The sequence below is a fragment of the Vanrija pseudolonga genome, chromosome 1, assembly GCF_020906515.1.
Source record: "Vanrija pseudolonga chromosome 1, complete sequence".
Classification (NCBI taxonomy): Eukaryota; Fungi; Basidiomycota; class Tremellomycetes; order Trichosporonales; family Trichosporonaceae; genus Vanrija; species Vanrija pseudolonga.
Window position 1 is genome coordinate 1,740,669 of NC_085849.1, and position 14,113 is coordinate 1,754,781.

The 14,113-nt window shown below is 64.5% G+C and overlaps 8 protein-coding genes across 8 annotated transcripts; 6 read left to right on the top strand and 2 right to left on the bottom strand.

Moving 5' to 3' along the window:
• Positions 1-66: 66 nt before the first annotated feature.
• pheA_1 (Phenol 2-monooxygenase) lies at positions 67-2,118 on the bottom strand. Its single transcript, XM_062767116.1, has 4 exons — positions 1,910-2,118; positions 1,612-1,855; positions 660-1,573; positions 67-613 (listed from the first exon to the last, which is right to left on the bottom strand). The coding sequence occupies exons 1-4, from the start codon at positions 2,062-2,064 to the stop codon at positions 139-141; spliced, it is 1,788 nt and encodes a 595-aa protein (XP_062623100.1). The 5' UTR covers positions 2,065-2,118; the 3' UTR covers positions 67-138.
• Positions 2,119-3,396: 1,278 nt separating this feature from the next.
• LOC62_01G000665 (uncharacterized protein) lies at positions 3,397-4,167 on the top strand (the record flags this gene model as incomplete). The annotated part of the gene is made up of 2 exons (XM_062767117.1): positions 3,397-3,572; positions 3,606-4,167. 2 exons carry the CDS (start codon positions 3,397-3,399, stop codon positions 4,165-4,167), a joined length of 738 nt encoding a protein of 245 aa, XP_062623101.1.
• A 206-nt stretch (positions 4,168-4,373) lies between these two features.
• LOC62_01G000666 (uncharacterized protein) lies at positions 4,374-5,202 on the top strand (the record flags this gene model as incomplete). Its single annotated transcript, XM_062767118.1, has 3 exons — positions 4,374-4,389; positions 4,426-4,531; positions 4,569-5,202. 3 exons carry the CDS (start codon positions 4,374-4,376, stop codon positions 5,200-5,202), a joined length of 756 nt encoding a protein of 251 aa, XP_062623102.1.
• A 196-nt stretch (positions 5,203-5,398) lies between these two features.
• LOC62_01G000667 (uncharacterized protein) lies at positions 5,399-6,620 on the top strand (the record flags this gene model as incomplete). Its single annotated transcript, XM_062767119.1, has 3 exons — positions 5,399-5,589; positions 5,639-6,240; positions 6,520-6,620. 3 exons carry the CDS (start codon positions 5,399-5,401, stop codon positions 6,618-6,620), a joined length of 894 nt encoding a protein of 297 aa, XP_062623103.1.
• Positions 6,621-6,699: 79 nt separating this feature from the next.
• LOC62_01G000668 (uncharacterized protein) lies at positions 6,700-7,591 on the top strand (the record flags this gene model as incomplete). Its single annotated transcript, XM_062767120.1, has 2 exons — positions 6,700-6,845; positions 6,880-7,591. The coding sequence occupies 2 exons, from the start codon at positions 6,700-6,702 to the stop codon at positions 7,589-7,591; spliced, it is 858 nt and encodes a 285-aa protein (XP_062623104.1).
• A 438-nt stretch (positions 7,592-8,029) lies between these two features.
• LOC62_01G000669 (uncharacterized protein) lies at positions 8,030-8,858 on the top strand (the record flags this gene model as incomplete). Its single annotated transcript, XM_062767121.1, has 2 exons — positions 8,030-8,127; positions 8,201-8,858. 2 exons carry the CDS (start codon positions 8,030-8,032, stop codon positions 8,856-8,858), a joined length of 756 nt encoding a protein of 251 aa, XP_062623105.1.
• Positions 8,859-8,968: 110 nt separating this feature from the next.
• On the bottom strand, positions 8,969-12,092 carry APL4 (AP-1 complex subunit gamma-1). The gene is made up of 7 exons (XM_062767122.1): positions 11,981-12,092; positions 11,905-11,933; positions 11,799-11,849; positions 11,469-11,689; positions 11,279-11,420; positions 9,324-11,240; positions 8,969-9,286 (listed from the first exon to the last, which is right to left on the bottom strand). The coding sequence occupies exons 1-7, from the start codon at positions 12,003-12,005 to the stop codon at positions 9,086-9,088; spliced, it is 2,586 nt and encodes an 861-aa protein (XP_062623106.1). The 5' UTR covers positions 12,006-12,092; the 3' UTR covers positions 8,969-9,085.
• A 523-nt stretch (positions 12,093-12,615) lies between these two features.
• On the top strand, positions 12,616-14,085 carry syj2 (Inositol-1,4,5-trisphosphate 5-phosphatase 2; the record flags this gene model as incomplete). Its single annotated transcript, XM_062767123.1, has 3 exons — positions 12,616-12,802; positions 12,873-13,176; positions 13,233-14,085. 3 exons carry the CDS (start codon positions 12,616-12,618, stop codon positions 14,083-14,085), a joined length of 1,344 nt encoding a protein of 447 aa, XP_062623107.1.
• Positions 14,086-14,113: the final 28 nt, after the last annotated feature.

The window sequence follows — 14,113 nt, forward strand, 5'->3', positions numbered from 1 at the left end:
TGCCACTCCCCCCAGCCCAGCCCTGCCCCGTCTGCCAACTGCTATTCATATCCTACAGAGTCGTGCCACTGAGACCAGCCTTGCCACCCCGAGCCATGCCACTGAACCCAACCTTGTTGCCACCGCCACCAGCCCCGCCTACTTCCTCCCAAGGACCTTCTTCAGCGCGCCACTCAGCTCCGCGGCCGGGTCCTTCGCCATGCTGATTGAGCGCCACGCAATGTGCTTGTCCGGCCGCACGAGCAGCGCGCCGTCCTCGTCCACCTCGCGCTGGCGCGCCCAGTCGTAGTACAGGTCCTCTGCGGTCTGCTGGGGGCCGATGATGACGGCCGTGAGCGGCACGCCGAGCTCCGCGGCGACCTTCTTCGCCGCCTCGGCCCACGCCGCGCCCGTCGTCCCCGTGAACAGCGTGTACGTGTTGTACTTTGCCAGGTCGAGCGTCGAGACCTTGTTCGTCCGCGAGCCGACCCACGCGTGCGGGAGGCGCGCGCCCGGCGACGTCGAGACGCGGTAGTACAGGTCGGCGTCCTTGTCCCCCTTTGGCCTTGTGCCGTCCGACACGACAATATCCGACTCGTAGAACTGGCCCATCTCGACTCCGTGCGCGTTGAACCTGGGGAATAGTTAGCAGTGGCCACGGGGCTCGTCGCACCACTCACTCGTAGTTTTTCAGGTCCATGGCAGTGACCAGGTCGGCGCGCTTCTTGGCACCGGCCTTGGTCGGCGCCTTGCGCTCCTCAATCTCCTTGGCCATGTCCTCGGGCGCCATGCCGGGCCTGATGCCGAGCGCGTCGAAGAGGTGCACAAACTCGCGGCTCGACTTGTTGGCGCGCGTCACGATCTGCTTGGCGACGGGGGCGCGCTCGGTCGAGTACGTCTCGAGGATGGACGGGTCGGCGTGGCCCTTGACAACCTGCGCGATCTTCCAGACGAGGTTGTACGAGTCCTGGATGGACGTGTTGGAGCCGAGGCCGTTCGACGGCGGGTGGCGGTGGATCGCGTCGCCGGCGCAGAAGACACGCCCCTGCTGCAGGTGGGTCGCGTACAGCTCGTTGTTGCCCCACAGGCTCCTGCCAGTGATCTCCACGTCGAGGTCCGGGATGCCGACGAGGCTGCGCACGATCCCAATGGCCGCCTCGTCGTCGATCGACGGCGGCGGCTTGCTGATGTCATAGCCCCAGACGATGAGCCACTCGTTCCACGGGCGCACCATGCGGACGAGGCCGGCACCGATCCCCCCGATGTTGGCGCCCGGCTGGATGACCCAGTAGAGCACCGACGGGCGGTCGGAGACGTGCGCCGCGAGGTCGGCCTTGAAAGTGATGTTCATCGAACCGGCAATGTCCATCTTGCCGATGGTGGGGAGGGCGAGCTCCTGCGCGATGATGCTGCGCGCGCCGTCGGCGCCAATCATGTACTTTGCGTGGATCTCGTACTGCTCGCCCGTGAGGCGGTCGCGCACGGTCGCGACGACGCCCTTGTCGTCCTGCTTGTGCGAGATGTATTCTGTACTGAAGCGCGTGTGCGTGCCGCGCTTGGACGCGTTCTGGACGAGGATGGGCTCGAGGTAGGTCTGGCGGCGTGTCAGGAGAGCCTGTGGCCTCGGCTTACCTGCGGGATGTCACACATCGAGCTCGGCGACGCGAGGGTGTGGTCGGCCTGGCGGGCGGGGTGGACACCCCAGGTCAAGATACGCCCAATCTCCTCGCCGTTGATCGACGTGCAGAACACCGTGTCGCCGCACTGCGCGTGCTCGGTCGCCTCGGCCTCGACCTGGCGCTCGATGCCCATGTCGCGCATGATCTCCATCGTGCGCTGGTTGGTGATGTGCGCGCGCGGGGTGTTGGCGGTGTAGCTGGGGGCATGAGAATGGGCCCGCCACAGCCAATGCCACCACCCTCCCACTCACCGGTACTTGGTGATCATGATGGCGGGGATACCCAGCTCGGCGAGGAAGAGGGCCGCCGCGCCGCCTGCCGGGCCAGAGCCCACAACGAGCACGTCGGTCTCAATCGCGCCCTTTGGGAGCTCGGTCTCGCGCTGTCCGTCCTGGAAAGCTGGCATGGTGGTGGAGGTTAGGTGATGCGTGCGTGGGGGAGTGGGCGCTCGACACCTCTCGACGCGGCCATTAAGTACCCCGCCGCCCTCGTCGCGCCGCACCCCACTAGGCTACAAGCACCGCTGCAACCAGGTGACATCGTCAAACATAGACATTTCGGTGGGCAGGGTATGGGTGCTAGCAATCTCGGCGTCATAGACATGCCAGAGACGTCGGAGGTGCCGAGCGGCCGCTGCACTCGTACAGCACGTGGTGGGAATCGGTAGCCAAACTGGGTAATTTCGGCTTCTCCAGCTGCTAGCAGGTGGGACTGCTTACTCGAGCGGCAACTGCGTGCCCCAGGGTGCCCTACACACTCTGGTGCGACTGGCTGCCGGCCAGCTGACACAGCGCGTGCATGGCCATCGCCGCACCCGATGGCGGCGGGGACAGGCAAGTGGTGAGGTGGGGTGGGATTTTGCGAGGATCTCGCGCGACAACGCGACGCGACGATGATCGAGGCTCTGAACGGACGCGAGGACGAGATCCCCGCATTGGTGGGTGATGTCTTAGAGACGCCAGGGAGGCAGGCAATGACCTCAGGCGTATTGTTGGTCGGACGGATCGGAGAGTGGGGCGTGCGAGGCATGACACGGTGCGAGACAGTGGAGCCCTGTAAGCAACGACCGGCTGGGTGCAAGACGCGCTGAGCTATCCCTCCCATGAGTTTATCAGCTGCTTGGTCGCTATGGGGCCGTCCCGATGTGGCCAGTGCGTGAGACTGATCATGTTTGGGGGCGTACGGGGATTGACGGTTGAGCCGGGTCGATAAGATTAGGAGGAGGCTTGGCGGTGTGGCGCGGGCGTCGGTGACTGGCCGTGCACGGACATCACCAGGGCGCATGTGCGCTGGATGACACACTCGTTGTCGGACAACCACCTCCCAGCTCATCATCTCGACTTACCAGCCCAACCTGTGGGCGTGCCACGACGAACACACGAAGAGGTCCCACCGGTGACGGCGAGGTCGGCGGCGTGGTGTAGGCCACCGTGGCACCGTGCCGTGGTGATGTGCACCAGGACACCTCCCCAGAGCTCCCATTTCCCTCCCGACCTTGCTCCTCCGCACAGTCAACCAACCCGAGACCCGGAGAACCGTACACTGCTCGTCAAAAACCTGTGGCATCAGCGGAACCACACAACCCACAACGTCATCCAAAGGTTATCGCGGCCAGGCACCACCGCCGCCGCCAAAACAAGTGGCCGTTGCAGTGCCCGTCGCGGTCTTGGCACGGCCGCACTGCATACTCTTCATACCAGGAGCACTGCATGACGGTGCTGTTGACAATGTACACTCCATGTCAGCTAACACGACGAACACGACAAGCACGACGGCGCCGGCGGTATCGTCGGCGTCCGCGGCGGCGCCCCAACCGTCGCTGAGCATCAACTACACCGTCCCCAACTCGGAGTACGGCCGGCAGTGCGCCCACAACGTGGTGACTTACGCTGGCACGTTTCCCCCCTTCGAGGTGTAGGTTGTTGGCTCGGTTCCAGCTGACACCAGATCGATCATGGACCACAACACGTCGATCAAGACGTGGGGCGATCTCCGCAGCCAGCGCGGCACGCTGCAGTACACGTCGCCGAAGAAAGGCGGGATATACTACCTTGTCCTCAAGGACAGCCGCAACGCGACGGCGACAAGCAGGCCGCCGCTGTACGTCATCGAGGGGGGCAACTGCGGCTCGGGCCCAGACAAGGGGGTGCTCGCGGGCGCCATCTCGGGCGCCATCGTCGGCGCGCTCTTCGTCGCGGCCGTGCTGTACCTCGGCTGGAATAGGCTCCAGAAGCGCAAGGCGGAGCACGACCTCGCTGCGCGGCAGGCGCGCGCCACGGCCGACCTGCGCGCCGGGCTGGCGGCACAGGCGCTCCGGCCTAATCCGGGGCGCGAGGAGGCCGGCGTGGTGAGAGTGCAGGAGGAGGGGGAGGACGTCGCGCCTGCTTATGACGAGGAGGGGAAGCCGCCACTGTACCAGGAGGAAGGGGACGGGGGGCCAGGGGAAGGCGAACACACACCGATATCGACACCTGTGCCAACAACGTACCCGCCCCGACGGCCGCAGTGAAGTACTGTATCTACATATGTATTACTCGACCCATGTGCTGCGCGTACGTTATCGGGCCCCACAGAGCGCATGGACCATGAAACTCTAACAGGGGTGGGTCCCGCGTTGCCAAGGAACCGCTAGGTGCCTCCTCCTCTTCAACAACACCGACACCGGCTCCACTTGCCTCGGCACTGCAACATTCGGCATTGCACCGCTTGCCTGCCATGTCCACGGGCGGCAGTGAGGGCACGGTGGCGACGACAGCTGACTCCGCAGCCACCGACTCGCTCTCGCTCGTCATCACGCTCGCGGGCAACGCCACCGCCCCGCAGTGCGGGGAGCTGAGCGTCAACTTTGTCGGCTCTTACCCCCCATACGACTTGTACGCCCCGTTCCAGCCACGCACTGACTGACGCCAGCGACATCCTCGATGCGAACCGCCGCGTGCTCCCCAGCGGGGGTTTCTTCATGCATTCCGACAATGCGTCTGGCACGCGCCCGATCACGATGCGCGCGTCCCCGGGGACGGCATACATCCAGATCGTCGACTCCAAGGGGCAGCAGGCCACCACCGACGCGGTGACAGTCACGCCGGGGAGCACAAGCTGCATGCCGTCGAGCGTGAGGGTGCCGGTACCGTCGTCGGGGTCCGTGACGCAGTCGCCCTCGTCGGGTGGCGGGCTGAGTTCCAGCCAGATCGCCGGCGCGGCGATCGGCGGCCTGCTCGTCCTCTGCCTGCTGACGCTGCTTGTATGGCGATGTGATCGCCGCAGGCGGTGGCGTGCTGCCGACGCGGCGCCGGCGCCCCCGCGGCCCGTGCGCACTGCGGACCCGCAGCAAGAGGCGTGGCAGGCGCGGTGGACAGCGGCCGGGGCGCCGAGACCGACGCCAAGGAGGGACGAGGAGAGAGCGACGGCAGAACAGCACGAGGAAGTAGCACCGCCTTATGAGTCGCCAGGGGAGGAGAGGCCGCCGCTGTACAAGGCTGAGAGTGGCTCGTCGGGCGAGCACACGCCGCCACCACCTACAACGTATCCGCCACGACCGCGATGATGACGGTGATGATGTATGCAATACGAGTTGATTGTGGCTGCTGCGTGTTATCAGACACCGCTGATCGATCCCACTTTATGAATGCCGGGTTAGGGGTCCCGCGTTTAATAACAAGGCGGGCATGTCGTTCCGCGAGCCCGCTATCGACTGCCCGCCTCGGCGCAACGATTTTGACCTTGTACACCACCTCGCCGCCATGTCTTCCACGAACACAACGATACCGAGCAGCAGTAGCACGGCGCTGCCCAACGCGACGACGACGGCGGGCGGCGCCAACTCGACCACGCCGGCCGTCAATTTCCCGCTCACCATCACGGCCGACACGAGCGTCAAGCAGTGCGGTTACCTGGATTTTCGCTGGACCGGCTCAGCCCCGCCGTTCACCTTGTGCGTGCTTACTTGACCACCCCTGCAACACGCGCTGACAGCTGCCCAGCTACCTGCTCAACTCTAGCCACATCGAGGCCTCGCTCAACTTCACTAGCGGGCGCGTGAACTCGTCGAGCTGGATCAGGGCGCGCTACCCGCCCGCGACGAACGTCAACCTCGTCGTTGTCGATGCGCAGAACGCGCGCGCGACCAGCAACCCCGTGCATATTCTCGAGGGGACCGACGCCTGCATGCCCTCCTCGTATCAGTCGCGGCCGGCAGCGCGGGGCCCGTCGGCGGGCACGATCGCCGGCGCCGTGTTTGCCGGCGTCTTCCTCCTCTGTATCTTCTACTGCGTCTGCCGCCGGCGCGTAGTCGCCGCGCGGTACGCGCACGCCGAGAACGCCCGGCGTGCAGCGCGCGCAGCAGAGGTGCCCACGACCGACCCCGAGATCATACGTCTCAACTCGCGCGCACGCGAGCGCGAGCGCGAGCGCGACCAGGAGGAGAACGTCGCGCTCATGAGCGCCGCTGCTGCGCCCGCGCGGCCGGCACCGCCACGCCGGCTCACCGGCGAGCCGGACCCCGACGACGTCGCGCCGCCGTACTCGCCTGCCGACGCGACAAAGTACCCCCCTCCGCCGATATACCAGGGGATGGGAGCGGCAGGTGAGGGGGCGAGAAGTGGGCGGGTGGAGAGCGGCGACGACGGGGCGGTGCAGGGCGATATCGGCGAGCAGAGCCGCGTACCCCGCACGCCGACGTCTCCACCGCCACCTCTCACGCCGCTATCGCCTCGGCGAACATGATGCATATATGCATGTTGTACACCGTCGGGGCAGACTTGATGATGTGGCGTGGGTTGTCCGACCAGCGGCCCGCGGCCAGCAGTGAGGTACCCGTCGCGATGTACGTACTCGCGGTGGAATTGTGGCGTGACGTTATCAGCCATGTCGGTCCGCCGTCCTGTGTACGGACGGACGACGGTGATCCTCAAGCTCCAGGGGTCCCGTGCTGCCAAGAAGGCGGTCAGTACCGCCCCGACTTGACTCGGCGTGCAAGGCAGACATGCTTAAGGCATGCAAGGCCTGTCGTCTGCGTCAGCACAACTCGGCAACACTCACCATCATGTCGACGAACACGACGATCGCGCGCCGCGGCCGCCAAGTGGCGCGAGACGACGCCGCCAACCTCACCATCAAGGCGTGGCCCAGCGTGCCGCAATGCGGCAAGCTGCCAGTCGAGTGGGTGGGCTATGCGCCGCCGTTCAAGTTGTGCGTTGTCGCCCTCCTTCCCAACTGACACCAGCTACATGCTGGACGCGAACCAGACCGACCTCGGGCTGCAGACGACGCTCAAGGCGCCCAACGGCACGGTGATGCTGACCGTCAAGCTGCCCCCGCAGGTGATCTACATCGCCGTGGAAGACAACCTGCACACACGGGTAACCAGCAAGCCCGTGGCCATTCTGCGGGGCCATGACAAGTGCACGACCGGCCTGACGCTGGGACATAAGCTCGGCACAATGGGCGGCGTGGTCGGCGCACTGTTCGTCATAGCGCTCGTCCTCTTGCTCCGCCGGCGGCGCTCGCAGGGGAGGCTGGCGCGCTCTTACGTGCGCAAGCGGGAGCCTGAGACGCTGCGGCTGAATGACTTGGTTCCGGAGGACACGGTCGCGCTCATTCGTGCAGCGGCACGGCCTGCGCGTCGGCCACCGCCGTCGGCGTCCCCGCTGCCGCTGACGCCGATGGAGCTGCCGCCGTCCCTGTCGCCGCCGCTGCGCCCTCCCCCGGTCCGGAGGGAAACTGGCGAGCCTGACCCCGACGACGTGGCACCGCCTTACTCGCCTGCCAATGCGACAAAGTACCCCCCGCTAACACACCTGGTGGTGGGGGGTGAAGGGAGCCATCATGGGGGGGCTGCAGCGGCCGAGGGCAGGGATAGCACGGAAGAGGTACACTTGAACCCAATATCGCCTCCGCCGCCCCTCACGCCGCTCTCGCCCCGGCCAACAATGTGACATGCATGCGGGGTTGTAGCTTGTAGCGGGGCGTCGTGCGGACGATCAGTGGATATGCATGTTATACTGCGGTGGCAGCGAGTGTGGCGCGGCTCGTGCTGCGCCTTACGCATGGTTGTGGCTACCGCGCACCCCTGTTGACAGCATCGGCGTGTGCCACATGCACCCCAACAGAAGCGTCGACATGTACGCTACCCACCGTCGCCGCACGCACAACGTTCCACGCTGCGTGCAGCTGTATTCAGCACGCCGCTTGCTCGGCGACGCCTGCAGACCCACCGGGGCAGACCCACTGCTCCACCCCGCCCGCGGGCCGGCGGCACGGCGCGGCGGGCACAATGCCCGTTATTTATCGGGTCGTCCTGTCGTGTCTTGGCGCGTAGTGTGCCCACCTAACTCGACTCTCCTCCGCCCACTCACCCGCTCACGACACACACAATGGCCCGCCCCGCCATCGCCATCGACATCGACAAGACGGTCGTGGAGGAGTGCCGGACTGTGCGGCTCAACTGGACGGGGTGGGACAAGTTTGAAGTGTGCGTGGCGTGGGCGGGCTTGCGTCCTCCGTCTGTCTTTCCCCCGCGCGCCCCCGCTAACCCCCACCCATAGCCAAGTACTCGACGCGCACAAAAAGTACCTCGAAAGCACGTGCGAGCCCACCGAAGACCCGTACGTGACGGGGAGCTACGACGAGTTCTGCGAGCGCGGCTTCTCGGACGTCTGGAAGGCGAGCGTGCGCGCGCCCGCGACCGTGTATTTCCGGGTCAAGGACGGCTTGAAGCAGCAGGCCGACAGCGTCGCGCTGTCGATTATCAAGGGGACCGGGGACACGTCGTGCGTCAAGGCGGGCGAGAAACGGCGCCATTACAAGAAATATAACTGGGCGATCGGACTCGGCATCGCGCTCGGCATCATCGCCCTCGTCGGCGTGTGGATGTGCATCAAGGAGCGCAGGAAGCGCTCCCACCCGGGTGGGACGGGCGGGCGGCAGTGGTGGCGCGTGAGGGGCGTGTCCAAGGCTAAAAGTCGCACGTTGCCCGGGAACGACTTTCTCGCGCTCGAGGAGCGCGCGCTCAATGAGCCTCGAGCGCCGGCGGCGAGTGCGCGGGACGTTCGCAGGAGTCGCGACGACGCTTGGAACGCAGAGTCCGACTCGGACGACGAGGACACCGACCAGCCGCAGCTCCATCCCGAGGAGGTCGACCCCGTGCCTCCGTACAGTCCGGGCGAGCGCAAAGACAAGTTCAAGGAGCATGGGTATCTGTAGCCCACACCCACCACACCCACCGCCGACACCGCCGACACCGCCGACACCGCCGATGCCAAGGACAATGAGCAGGGCACTAGCCCGCACTATGGACACTAGCCCACCCACAGCACCCACCACAGATGCATCTCTAACATGTAGCCTAGCATAATTCATAATCATCGTTGCACCGTGCACGCTCCGCGCGCCCCGGCGCACGCCCCGTCTATCCCGTATTACTCGACGCATTACTTGCCCCCAGTGAGGTTGGCAGGGAAGCCAGCAAAGTCCTGCTGGTCGGCGACGGCCTGGCCGTCCCGCGTGTACGTGATGCGCAAGCGCAGACGGATCTGCGCGCCGGCAGGTGCGAGGATGCGCATCTGCTGCGTCTCGGTAGAGCCGGGAAGCACGTCCGACTTGGACATGGCCTGCATCTGCAGCTGCTGTGTCTGGAATGTCAGTGACGCCATGAGACTCAATGCTTACCTTTGGAACTGCAACCTGGAAGTTGACGCCCTGGATCGGTGCAGTCGACGTGAACCGGGCCAGGATCTGCACAACACCGGGCTGCGTAGGTGACACTCGTGGTGTGAGCGTAATCTTGAGACCGTTCTTGTCGTAGGCGGGGTAGGACTGCAGCTGGGGTGCTTGCTGAGCCGGGGGCTGGGCTGGCCGGGGAGCCGCGGCAGGGGCAGGGGCAGGGGCGGTGGAGGTTGGGGTGGGAGTGACAAGGTCGAACAGAGAGCCGGCACCAGACGATGCTGGGGGAGGAGACGACGCTTGAGGGGACGCAGAAGCTGGCGACGAGTCGAACAGGCTCATAATGTCCTGGGCAGCCGATCGTGGGGGAGCAGCAGCGGTAGGAGAAGCGGCAGCCGAGGGCGCGGCGCTCACGTCGGACGAGCCGAAAATGTCGGCCAGCAGGTCCTGCGTCGACTGGAGCGACGCCGCCGAACCAGCGCCGTTGGCCGGCGCAGAGCCAATGTCGTCGCCAATGAGATCCACGACCGTGTCCTTGTCCTGTCTCGTCGTACCAACCGACCTCCGCTCGCTGACCGTACCCATAATCGTAGCCCGGATCTCTGGTGGAGGCATGCGCTCCAGCACATCCTTCTTGGCGTCGTTCATGTTCAACAGGTTGCCAAACTCGACACTACGCTGCTGGATCTCGAGCTCGAGGTTGTTCGAGTAGCCGGCCATGAGAGCGTTGATACGCTCCTGCTGGGCAGCCGAGTTGGCCGTGCTCAGCTCGGCGAATCGTGCCGAAAGCTTGGCCGCGGCAGTAAGGACATGCTGGCGGATGATCGTGTTGGCGTAGGGAGAGTTGAGCACAGTCTCAAACAGGTCGACCATCGCAACGTCAGTCACGGGCTTGACCTCCTCGCCGTCGTCAATGGTGCCGCCCTGCAGCAGGACATCGCCAAACTCGCCGATGATCCACACAGAGCCGAGCGTGAGCGACTCCTGGGACAGGTCAGACGACAACGCCTGGAACAGGCGCTGGGTAGTGTAGAACTGAAGCTCGGGGGTGTGGGCCACCAAGCGGATAAAGGCAGAGAGAATCTCCTCGCGGACATAGTTGCCCGCGGTCTTGAGCACTCTAAGCGCTGTGTCAATGTGCCAGCGCTTGTTGGGGGCAAAGCGCTCGGCCGCGAGCCAGATCTGAGTCGTCAAACCGAGCTTGAACTCGTTGTCGGCGACCTCGAGGAAGGCAAGCAGTTCACGGGTCATGATTCTGACGTTGCTCTCGTTGATGAGAGCGTACGAGAGCTCGAGCGCACGACGACGGATAGAAATGTCTCCGTCGCGGAGACAGTCGAGGATGGTGTTGCGGTGACGCTGGACGGCGTTTGTGTCAATGCCAACGACCTTGTTGAGGGTGTGGAGGGCAACGTAGCGAATGTTGTTGTCTCTGTTGGTGAGGAACTTGCCGAGGATGTTGATGGCCATGACACGGAGGCCGCTGTCAGCCTCAATGTCGAGCACGGTCAGGACGGTCTCGTAGAGGATGGCGTTGCCGACGTTCTTGGACGAGTCGGTGTTGGTGGCGACCTGGGCGAGGATGTCGTTCATAATCTCACTGGCCTCGGCGTCACCGCGGCCGAGGAAGCGCAGCAGGCGGAGAACCTTGACCTGGAGGAAGGGGTCGCTGATGCCGCCGACGTCGTGTTCTGGGCTGAATCCAGTGGTGACGAGCGACTTGAGGTGCTTGACCAGGAGGGGTGTGGCCTGGCGGAACTCGTTTGTCACGGCCTCGTCAATCTCGCACATCTCAGTCACGAGGGTGATGCCAGCGAGCAGGACGCCGTGGTTGCGATCCTGCAGAAGGGCCTTGGCCTTGGACGTGAAGTGGTCCAGGAGGTCGGGCACACGACGGATGATGCGGAGCGCGCAGAGGGCGGCCTGGTGGTTAGCAGTGGTTTTGGTTCGAACCAACCAACCTTCTTGCGGATGTACGTGTTGCTGCTCCCCAAGAGCTTTTCAATCTCATTACTCAAGTCACGCGACATTTCCTCGGACGAGATGTTGGCAAACGTGCAGAGGGCGAGGCCGACCGCGTACATGTTCGAGTGGTTCATGTCGCTGTTGACGCGTCAGCAATGCCTTCGCGGGCTAGACGCCGTAACTCACTTCTTCAGCGAGTTGGTCACGAGGGTCAGCACCTCCTGGTTCTCGTCGAGGAGGAGCATGATGCCGAGGTATCCCAGGCGCTTGTCGCTGAAGCGCGGGCTGGCGACGAGCTTGAGACATTCAATCTGTCCAAAGTGTGCTGGGTATCCCAGCATGTGGATGTAGAGGAGCTTGGCAATGTTGTTGTGCCGTGCGAACGAGTCTTCCTCCTTGAACGAGGTCTGTGGAGGGGCCGCAGTGTCAGTGTCTTCCTCGTGACGAAAGGAACACGTCGAGGCTGGACGACACGGCGCGCTCGAGCCAGTGCCCAACGCGAGCGACGCTACTTACACGAATCGCCGCCGACTCCTTCTGGATCACGGCCCGCTCATCTGCCAGCGTCTGTACGAGTCAGAGGTGTAATCAGGCCGGGGTGGGACACGCGTCGGTGGCCTACCTTGCAGGCGCGGATGGCCTTGATGAGCGCTGAGCAAGATGTTAGCTACGTTGGTCGAGTTGTTGCTTCCACGTACATTTGAGGTTGTAGTGCCCGCTCATTGCTGTGCGCTTGCCCGTGTAATGTCGACTTGACGGCAGATACGCAGAGCGCGGGGTGTGCGATGGGGGTGAGGGGGGAGGGTGAAGGTGTGTTGGTGCTGTCGTTGTCTCTGCCGGCGTCGACATGTCATCGACCAGTGCTGGCTGTCGTCGTCGGAGTGACTGCGGCAACGCTGGAGGAGCGGCCCACGTCCACGCGACAGGGCCTATTCACGCCCCCTGGTTATGACCCAAGGTTGTGACCGCGTCGCGTTGTGTATAGTCTAATTTGATCCCGTCGATCGATCACATCACGGCTCGCTTGGGTTGCCCGGTCCGGCCGTTGTGTGCGGTGGGTGGTCGATGATGACGCCCGTTTGCCGCGCGGTGACCGGGGATGAACCATGGCACCGATGAGATGACCGGTTATCTTTGGTGACAACGCCGCCAACGCGACATACGCCGACGACGACTTGGACGGCCATCAGCTAGCCTAAACTCGGCATCAAGGCATCCACTCGTCCCCCCTGGCCGAGACTATAAAGAGAATAAAGTCACGACAGCGCGACTTGTCCGTCGCATCTCTTCTCTCGCCGCCGCGCAGCATCCACCCACCCCCACAGCCAGCACCATGGCCCAGCCGCTCTCCGTCTTCCTGACAACATTCAACACGGGTCTGCAGGGATCCAAAGCCCAGGAGCAGGATCTCTCTAGCTGGCTCATCCCAGGCCTGCAAAATGCCGAGCTCGCGCCATATGGCGCCACGCCAGACATCTACGCCGTGGCCGTGCAGGAGCTGCTGCCACTTCACCTGGCTTGTGAGTTGCGTCGGCGATCAGACGAGCACACATCCAGCGCGTAGCAAGCCCCGCTGACGACCAACCCCAGTCTCCGGCCTCTCTGGCCCAGTGCTCAACACGCTGAGCCACCGGATGGAGAACATCCTGTCGCAGCACGCCACATCGCTGAGCAAGGACGGCTCGCCAGACACATACCACGCCGTGGCCAAGATTGCGCACGTCGGCGTCGCGCTGTGGGTGTTTGCGCGTGACAAGACGACGGCGGGCAGGCTCGGCCGTGCCGAGACGTCGAGCGTCGGTCTGTGGCGCTTCGGCCTGGGCAACAAGGCGGCCGTCGGTGTCCGGCTGCCGGTGCAGCGCGGCGCCAACGGCGGCGGATGGGAGACTCTGACGTGAGTAACATTTATGAGACAAACGCGCAAGACCCCGGCTAACTGAAACTGCTTAGTTTTGTCTCGACCCATCTCGAGGCGCACGACCACAACATTGGTCTCCGGAACGAGCAATACGAGAAGATCCTCTCGTCGCTCATCTTCACGCCGCAGGATGGCTCGCACCAGCGCCTGCAGCCGTTCCACACGTCGCACCTGTTCATCATGGGCGACCTGAACTACCGCCTGAGCCGGTTGCCGCGCTCGACGTCGCCGGGGCAGGAGAACGGCGAGGGCCGCGACGCGGTCAAGCTGCAGAAGGAGCGCGCCGACTGCGTCGCGTACGACACGCTCAAGAAGGAGCAGTCGATGGGGCGCGCGTTCGGCTTCCTCCGCGAGGGCGACCTGACGGGCTTTGCGCCCACGTACAAGCGTATCCCCAACGAGGTCGAGGGCTACAGCAAGAAGCGTATCCCCGGCTGGACGGACCGCATCTTCTTCTCGTCGCACACGGACCCCGTCGAGCTGTACGAGCCCAACACGCCGGCGTACCTCGCGCCCGCGACCACGACGCAGATTATCCAGTTTGACTCGTCGCCCGAGGTCGTGTTTTCCGACCACAAGCCAGTCCACGCCGTGCTCATCCTCCCGCCCGTCCAGCACAACGCCCAGTCGCCCCTCGTCGCGCCCGTCATCCCCGAGCCCCCGTCAAACAGGTACCGCGTGCGCCCGCAGGCCATCCCCGAGGACCAGCGCCGGCGCGAGGCCATCATCGGCCACGTCCTCGACCGCCTCATCGGCTTCCCGTGGCTCCTCATTGTCATCCTCGGCTTTGGCAACGTCAAGCACGGCGGCGGCGTCGCCGCGTTCCTCATCCTCGCGTACAACCTGTACCGCACGGGCATCTTCATGGGCGCTGCGTCCCCTTAGATATCTCTCTAGTGTTCGTTTCTGTCTT